The sequence below is a fragment of the Schistosoma mansoni genome, assembly GCF_000237925.1.
Source record: "Schistosoma mansoni, WGS project CABG00000000 data, chromosome 3 unplaced supercontig 0192, strain Puerto Rico, whole genome shotgun sequence".
In the NCBI taxonomy this organism is placed as follows: Eukaryota; Metazoa; Platyhelminthes; class Trematoda; order Strigeidida; family Schistosomatidae; genus Schistosoma; species Schistosoma mansoni.
The window spans coordinates 6,183-16,221 of NW_017386013.1; the positions used below are offsets into that span (position 1 = coordinate 6,183).

General features: G+C 31.2%; 1 protein-coding gene across 1 annotated transcript; it reads left to right on the plus strand.

The window, feature by feature from the left end:
* Positions 1–3,977: 3,977 nt before the first annotated feature.
* On the plus strand, positions 3,978–8,915 carry Smp_105730 (CAI-2 protein, putative; the record flags this gene model as incomplete). Its single annotated transcript, XM_018791186.1, has 3 exons — positions 3,978–4,071; positions 6,707–6,865; positions 8,782–8,915. The coding sequence occupies 3 exons, from the start codon at positions 3,978–3,980 to the stop codon at positions 8,913–8,915; spliced, it is 387 nt and encodes a 128-aa protein (XP_018645600.1).
* Positions 8,916–10,039: the final 1,124 nt, after the last annotated feature.

Below are 10,039 nucleotides of genomic sequence, written 5' to 3' on the forward strand. Positions count from 1 at the left end.
CAATTAGAGACTGACCAGTTGCAGTCCTAACAAATCGATGGGAAGATTCAAACAAACAATACTGAATGAATTTAAGTATGATAGACGTTAATAAAGCTGCATATAAAATAAACAATGTAAAAAAGTTCCTTTATCAATTAAATAATATATACTATGTGATTCACTGACTGTATTTTCCATAGTGTACAAAAATTTAAATAGTACTAATTTCAGGTTATCAGGTTAACATCAAAACGTACCAGATAATGTTATCGCCAAATTCTAATGAATAGCCGTTGACAGATTTTACTATCTTCCTGTCTCTATCCTTTGAAGAAGAATTTGGACAAATAATTTGATTCTGTTGTCTAGTACAATCAATTATCTGTATCAACTCCCATAAAGTAAACATAGACAATTAAGCACAAATAAACATTCTGTACATAATTCACCGTCCATGTTTTGATTTAATAACACAATATATTAGCTAAAAGAGAATAAAGCTTGCCTTTGAAATAACTGGATAAACGATTTTTTGCCTAAATGTGATTATTACGACGAATAATTTTGTCCGTTCATATTACTTCAATTATTTTTTTACTTTACATACATCACAATAATAGATGGCATAACTTATCATAATTAATCAAACCTATCGATACGATTTTGTATGTAATGGTCGTCATCATAAAAATAATGAACAAAATATTATCAAATCAACATTCAACATACAAAATTGATGGACAACTATTTTCATGATTGAATGCGGCCATAGATTATTTGATTTTCTGTTAGATTTTGTGATCACTTACGATTATTCTAAATCACAAATGATTGAAAGATTTCTCTTAAATATAAATCAGATCTACATGTTCAAGAGGACTCAGTGACCATGATCCCTACCAGAAAAAGCATTTTGATGGTTACTATCCCTTTTCTGAAACTGAATATAAAATTCAGGAAGTCAGAAAGACTTAGTGTTCCAGGAATTTAAAACAACAAAAAATCTCTGGTTATATGGTAACAACTGTGAACTAGAAACATATAACAAAGATAGAAAGTTACAAACTCAAGTAGCCGAATAGATGATGGTAAAATTCATCCAACTAATTGATGGACGGCTTCAAGAAGCACGATTGAGCCTCCAGAGGCTCTAAATGAGCCGAAGAAATTCCACCCAAAACAGAACCTGATGGAACTTTCTAGAATATCATCGTAGTATGCTACGATTGGACGGGTGCATAACTTGCTTCCTTACGGATTAGCTAAATTATAATGATGTTATAGACAACGCTAAGAACTATGAACGTCATGTTTTTCGGTACGTTCTTGATTATTACCCAATAATCACTTCCCGTGCCTCTTTCATCTTCTAGTTTGCAACTGTGTGGTTCCACACGTTCGAGTGCCGTTAGTCATATAACATATTCTACTGTAATCAGGTGGAGGACGTAACAATATCAGCTTGAAAAAAGAAATCGTGGGATGGATTGTATGAAACAATATTATTTTCGAGATCTCTAGGAACAATAAACGTGTTTGCACAACCACAAATGATTTTGGGTCATATCGTACAACATTCTCAACCACCGATTATGATTGTGTCGAAAAAATCAACCAGGCAGTCAACATATTTTTAAATAATTAAGTCTGAAGGCCAACGACTCCATGGTCTGGGCATTGTTCATCACCTTTCTATATCTGTCACTATTCCCCCAGTTCAACAGTTAATAACTTTGTAGACTGATACTATGTTCCGGTTTGGTAGCCCTTAGATATGGTTTGTTAGATTAGATAAATGAAAAACTAATATTCCAATGAAGTATTTATAGACCGAGAGATATGTAGGCAAACATTGGGATACAGTTCTGAGATGGTGGATAAGATTTAAAACTTGGGTGGATGATTTTGATGGGGCTTTGTTCTCCGAGCTGGATGGCTTGGTCATGGAGCATTCATCGTTATTCTGAATGACATCATCAGCACAAACGTTAAGTAGAAGTAGTGTTTGAATTTCTCCAGTTTATTTAAAATAACAATTAAATTAAAAAATATATCAAATAACAACAAGTTAGCGTAAAGATTCATTCTACCTAATATGTGCAAGTATAATTGTGAACTGTCACCATTTTTAAATTCATTACAAATATTCAAATATAGTGAAGTATTTGATACTCTTCAATACCATATGTTACAATAAGTGTTGAAAGGTGGATTAGCCTTGATAAGATTAGTTGTTATTTATAAAGTTCTATGTTTAGTGAAGTTAGTAGGTTTTATTAAGGCAAGCAATAACTGGAAAGAATAATTATATTTTCTGTTACATATATCTGTTGATTTATTGATTGTGACCTAGATGTAATCAAAAATAAGTTCTACCGTTAATTGAACAACAGCCTAAAGTAAGCGTCGTCAATAGACATTATGATGTTAGATGGGGAATTCAGTGACGATTTGAAGTGTTTAGGTACAAAGGACAGCCATTTCAGTAACGAATATTTTGTTTTATTTATTTAATGATATAAACATTTGTGCAAAGAGGCACAAAATATTTATGCACTACAATTCGTCATCCAACTTGTGTGAGGGCTAGAATACTGACTGGGCTCTATAAAAACTGACTTCGAAGAGACAGGATGTTGGAAATGGACAAGGGATTATTTCTAGATTTTTCGGATCGATTATTAGTAGGAAATCATGTCAAAACAGTTTTTACTTTGTCGAAGATCTTCTGATCAAATAATTTAAATCAATTTTGATTGTTCGAAAGAATGGTGTTGACAGTCTTACGTTAGCCTGGTGACCTCAGCTTGTTAGTAACCCACAACGTAACAATTTACTTCATAACGTGAATTATAATCACCAGTTATATATATATATATATATATATATATATATACGAGTAAAAATGTGTTAGGTCATTCAAAGATGAAAATCAAAAACAAAGAGGGACTGAAACTTTAATTACGAAATTTACCCTTTGCATACGTCCTTTACTTCGTTAACAATAAATAAGAAACAATACAGAATTTTTTGGGTACAATGAAAATCATAATTGGTCTGAATATGTCAATGTCTGGTTATTCTTCATCAAAGTTGATTTATATAACCTGTCACTGTACTAATTCACCATGACGAAGAACAACCAGACATTGATATATTTATACTTATTATGATTTTGATTGAACCCAAAATATTTTGCGTTGTTTTCTTTTTACTGTTTAAACTTGTGTTAATTTAACTCAACCTAGGAATTGATACCTAATAATACAAGCCGGATCTTCAGAGTGAACAATTTTTACAAATACATCATTAGTTTTATTTGAAGAATCTACAAAATTCTCCATTTATTTAAAATCATTAAGTCAAACCTCAGTAATGATATCTACAAAGTAACTCAATGGTTTCCTTTTAATTACTCAAGTGTCACTACAGGTAATTTTGGCCTAAAATAGTTATTTGCTCTTACGTGTTCACTATACCAAAATGTACTGATCAATTAACTTTTCTGTTTTAAACATCTATTCATTAAACTTGTTTTAAAGAACAGTAATAATCAGTTTAACGCGTAAATTGTTTTCGTGTTAATAAAAACGTTTGTATTTTGCCAAAACAAAAATTATTTGAATGAATTCGTACTTTGGTATTTGTCAAATCCAATGGAGTTGTATACATTTCACAACATTTTTGTTGATGTTTCATGTTCTAATAACAGTTTTATTGATGTCTTTTTTAAATAAAAGTAACTGAGAGATTGACTAGAAATACACATAATATTATATATATATATATAATGACATCATATAATTGTGTGACAAGTATTTATTTAGCAAGTATCAAATACGCATTTTATTTACAAACCGAAAAAGGATTTATTAGTATTACTATTTTCATCGCAATATATTTAAAAAACCTATTCTATCGTTAAGCGGTTCAGTGAACATTCTTGATTACTTCATTGAACATTGTACAGACAAATAAGAAGAAAATCAAACAAAATGGTGTCTGCAGCAAAAATCATATATCTTGTTGCCATAGTCACAGCTGTTGTATGTGCTGTCATAGCATTAGCAATAAGTCCATTTATGAAAAGTGAGTGAATTAAACAAATTCTTTAATGAAAGTCAGTCGTATACTTTCGATGTATTTCTGTTGAACTGTTCAACTGTTTTTTTTTAATTTTTTGTTAAATAAGTATATGAAACTTTTTTTACTAATAGCGTAAAACGAAATTAGGTGATTACTTTCATATAATTGAATGCTCATCCAATAATTAGTATACGTATAATAGATTAACTCTTATAACAAACTAATAAATACGGAACTATTCTTCATGTCAACAACTACTCAACAATATTTCTGGTATTCAATATTCAACCTATATCTGATAACGGGGCTTATATAGAGACTTAAAGTGTGTATTTGTAAGTGAACTTTCGGCACATTGACGAATTATTACATTTTTTAGCGTCAATCTGTTATAAACAATAAATTGATTGATGGGTCAGTACTGAATACCACATTTTCAATATTAAACAGACCTATGTAGTTATAATCTGTTGTGCATAATCCCCGATTTGATCAATTACATATTATGATACAGTTTTGCATCACAAGATAAAAACAAGGAATTTAATAACTTTCATTATTTAGCATAAAATTTAATTCATCAGTAACAGTAAATTAAAGTTTGACAATTTGAAAACATCTCTTTGTTCTTCAACGAAGGTACATAAAACAAAATCTGATACTAAATTTACGATCCATCAGCTAACCGAAACTAAATTATACCTAAACACTAAAAACGGGCTTCAAATGTTCAATTATCTATGGTTATTTCTCAAGAGTTCATAGTCGCGAAATTAATCAATAATAAACCGAATGATTCTTTTCTCTTGTAGGGATGAAATTAAACTGATCTATAATAAAGGTTTCAATAAACTTTCTTAAGGTTACTATTTAAACACAACTGGATTATGATTGGTTGAAGAAACAACTAACTTCAATACTAAATGAATTTAAACTTCACCCCATCGCACAAGCAATTGGCTATCAGGACTCAGTGGCCGAGTGGATAACGCGATGTCGTTTGAAGCGAGGGTGCTGGGTTCGAGTCCCAGAGTGAACATCAACTCTGAGATGCAGGTACATCCAGCTGACGAGTCTCAAATAGGACGGAACGCGCGTCCTGGATTCCACTACTAGCCACTATCAATCTCTGCTTACCATAATTTCAATACTATTTGAAGTGATAACAAGGTATTTTTAAGCAAGATTCACATCGTCCTTTGATTATTTACTTAGTTCTTTTCCTACATTCAATACCTTAATTATTTCGTTGTATGGCATCAAATGACAAATGATATAAACTTACATTATCTCCCAGTTATCAATGAAATTCCAGTTAACAACACTGTGACGAAAAGAATTTTTGAATTAAACAAATCTCTTTCAACAAATTAATCAAGAAATAGTCTTTTGTTCACTAAAATCTATATTTGATGTGGATTAGTAGTACTTTGTAACAGGGTTGACGTCAACCATATCACGATTAAAATGAAAAACACTATTGCAGCTCATCACGGATTGGCAGAAGCTAAACAGGTGAACTACTGGATTTGAACCATAATAATCTTATGATCTTCTGGGTTCTTTTTAGCGTGCGTTTGTTTATATAGTTTGATACGTAGTATCAAAATAGTACAACACAATGTATTTTGTGGTCTAAACTTAAATGATTTCGACGAATGAAAGATTCTTTAAATAAAGAATTCCTTTAAAGTCCTTATTAAATTTATCGAGCTATTTAGCTATTTTATAAAGACTACTGGACATTCAATTTAAGGTAAAAGATACTAAAAATTTTGCAAATTAAGCATGATTCATCAGATTTACATAGAATAGTGTTATTGTTAAAGTTATGGTGAACTAAATAAGAGGAACTAACATGTCATCAGGTGAAAAAATATGATTATTGTTGCGTGATTTCACTATGTGGTGACATCATTGAAAATTGAAAAACATGACGTATAACTTAGAACTAAGCTGATGTTTGTTGACGTTTCATTACCAATCCAGTTGACATACCTTCGTGTAACAACTGTTAGATTTCGTTTTTCAAAATATTCAATATCAATAAAAATTTCAAAAAATCAAAAGTAACAGAATTATTCAATATAGTGTATTCACAACAGGTGAATTATTAATAATCGATCACTGAGTAGTGATTGACGTCATATTTTTCTAGTTTCTTAGTGTTGACCGAACTCTATAGATGAAAATACAGTGAGATCACGAATTTAGCATCAGTTCTTTTAAAATCTTAGATACACCTTACTGATAAGCGTCAACTAGCTTGAAATCTCTGTCTACGATTTCCTTTCATCTACCTTAAATCCCCTTACGTCTCAACATACAATTATAAATGTATATGTTACTTGAATGCTATCAATTAGCTACGAAACAAAGACCTAATTATTATTCTTGAGTTTCGAATTTCACTTAGAAATAGACAGAATTTCAATGCTTATTTCGAAGTTACCTTTTGAGTTAGTGTCATAAATTAATAACTCAACATTTTTATGCATTGGTTCTACGATTGTATGATCATCCACCAATTAACCGTTGTTAAAATATAACTTAACATTGAAACGCTAAATTTGTGATAGCTAACTTTTCTTTTTGCTATTTAAATCAATCTCTTTGGTTTTTTTAAAAAAATCTTTAGATGATGGTTTGGTGACTACTTCACAGAAAGTCAATTTATCATTTATAATCATTGGTACTGTGCTTTTAATTGTAGCGGCAATACTTGTAATCATTACATTTATTAAATATGACACTATGGTGTTTATGATTGTTATAATTGTATTATTGGGATTAGCAAGTGAGTTTTTTTCGTTTTTACCAAGAAAAAATTATCTCATCAAGTAAACCGACAACATTTATCAAATGTAAATTAAGTGTCCTTATAAGGTGATTGTAATTATAGGAATAATTAATATATTTGTTATATTCCTATAAACTAACTATATTAAGTCCAAACAATTTAATTATATTGAATCAAATGAATGCGACAATAGATACCGGCTTAGTTGTTTAAAGTTTGGTTGCTTGCCACGAGATTGAAGTTCTAGGTTCGATCTCTTATTGGCATGTTTCTGGATGCGTACTAATCAAGGGTTCTGTACTAAGACAAAACCGATATCCATTTTTCTCGATTTTTATTAAATATGTAAATTAGACCAGTACGCGATAAGAATAACATTAAATAATCTCTACAAAATATAACTGTCGAAAAGTAGTTAAACGGATAGTAGGCGTTAGGAATTTAAAGGAATTCAAAATGAATGCTTGAGTCTGTTTAGTTTACCACAAAATATATGTAGCCAGTAGTAATATACTGAAAAATAAATATTCAATTCATTATTTTGCAGTGATCTGGATTCTTTGCTACAATATGGACAGTAATCCCAAAAAACAGACTACATTAAAAATGTATATTATATTAGTGGATGATTTAAAACTGACACTAAACTCATTCATTGTTACATTATATTTCGAGTACTTTGGTTTATATAAATTTTAATCGTAGAAGCATCTTTGATCTATTATCAACATCTATGAAATATACAAATTAGAAATTATAATCACAACTATACTTCATTCTACTACATTGACCTTTAAAAATAAAAATACGGAATCTTAAGCGTTGTTTTAAATATTATTCAAAATAAGTTTTGTAAAAAAATTCACTATTTTTTATAAACTGCCGCTAATTGGAGAATTAAAAAAAGGTAGGCAATTAGCTCAGCAGGTCTGTACTGCTCATCTGTTCATGACAAAACGAAATTCAATACTTATTCATTAAAAATTTCTATTCATTTACTAAAAATTAAATCAATTCACTATCATGTCAATACTTTAAACACCCATAAAACACGATATAAAACCACAAAATTCAAGGCACCTTGAGTAATAATTGTCTAACCGCATTAATCTATTTTTTGGCGATCTCCTTAACATTCTATGATAAGTCATCATTGACTTATTAAAAACTAACTTGGAAAGGTAATCCCAGGTGTTCTAATGAGAAATCATCACTACGTAGTTCAACTATGTTAGGATAAGGAAAAGATATCTTCAATAACAATCGATTACTGTGTATTATCTGAAGTTAGGACATTAAACCACTGAGTGCCAAATTATGTATGTACGTTAAACCCTTGTCACCAGGACGGAATATAATAGTCTTTATTCCTGGTGGGGTCGTGGATGCTCACCATGGAGGAGTCTCACACTGAACTCTTACAAATAACAAGAAACTTCTTGGTGTATGTTTAGCATTATTTGTTGCTTATTATTTGTTAATTCACCAACAATATCATTCGCTGAAGAGACACTGTGTCCATCGTGTAGCTTTTCATAGATAAATCGCTTGTTTTACATAATATAATAACTACAGATTCACAAAAGACATTATTACATGACTTCAGTCAGGCAGTGATTGAAAGACATGAAGCACTGCGCAACTGTTTCATCTTAGTATGCGACATTTCAACAGACAAAAACGAGTGAAGGCCCATTGATCTATAGGTTAATTGCTGACGCGCTAGACTTCAATCTCCTTGGATCGATCTGTACTTGGTTCATCTGACAGCGTAAAAGTCAAGTGTTTCTTGGTTTTCGATGGTAGTCTAACTAAAATTAGTTCATGACATATGGGATGAAAAATTCTACAAACCTCCCTATGTTGATGACAAAATGTTAAACTTTTATTCAATTTGTTATCTTTATTTTCAGTTTTATGCTTTATCATTGCACTTGTTGTTATTGACATGAATCCGAGATATTTAGGTTGGTTGTTAGCAGCTTTATGGGTAACATTTTTATGTTTATTAATCGCTATAATAATATGGATTACAAATACCGATTAAAACAAGATTTATGCACATTTCCATATACATCTACGTCTGTAAACATTTGTTTAATTTTAATAAATGCATAAAAACACACTTATTATTCTACGACATTATATTTCTCTACAATGAATCATATTTTCATTTCAGAGAATATATTTATTTAACAACATATATTTTTAAATAAATACTTTCACTATTTTAAATTTTATTTGTTACAATTAAACAAATGGTGTTTCAGAGTTTCCTATAAAGGAAAATAGGATCATTTCAAAATCTGTACACACTGCATATTTGTGACACTGACTTGCAGGTTGACCACTTGACTCCGATCGTTATATGGATCTCGAAAGCCTAATGAGTAAAATCCCTGATCGTAATAGAAAAGTCTTACTTTTAGTTCAGATTTGTTAAAGAAACTAAATAATCTTTGATATAGCTATCAGTATCCTTTGAGGTTGAAATCAACAGTATCTCTTTGGTTTGATTGATCATACTAACGAAGAGAGAATTGAGTCCGACTTCTGAAACTGGCCACGTGTATTTCAGGCATATTTGTGTCAGGCGGAGGATATCTGTTTCATGCAATAACACCGAACATTGATCTTGAATTGAATCAAGTTGAAAGATGCAATTCATTGGGATATTGCACATTATGAACAATATAGTTTCTAAGTTGATTCTAGTGCCCAAACACAAGTACAGATTAAATTCATTCAGTATTGTTTGTTTGAATCTTCCCATCGATTTGTTAGGACTGCAACTGGTCAGTCTCTAATTGGCATATATGCATACTGTGCGTATTGCCTCGATATAGCCTTATTTCATAGACATGGTAAGCAGAGATGGATAGTGGCTAGCAGTAGAATCCAGGGCGCGCGTTTCGTCCTATTTGAGACTCGTCAGCTGGATGTACCTGCATCTCAGAGTTGATGTTCACTCTGGGACTCGAACCCAGCACCCTCGCTTCAAACGACATCGCGTTATCCACTCGGCCACTGAGTCCTGATAGCCAATTGCTTGTGCGATGGGGTGAAGTTTAAATTCATTTAGTATTGTTTGTTTGAATCTTCCCATCGGTGTGTTAGGACTGCAACTGGTCAGTCTCTAATTGGGATATGTGCATACTGTGCGTATTGCCT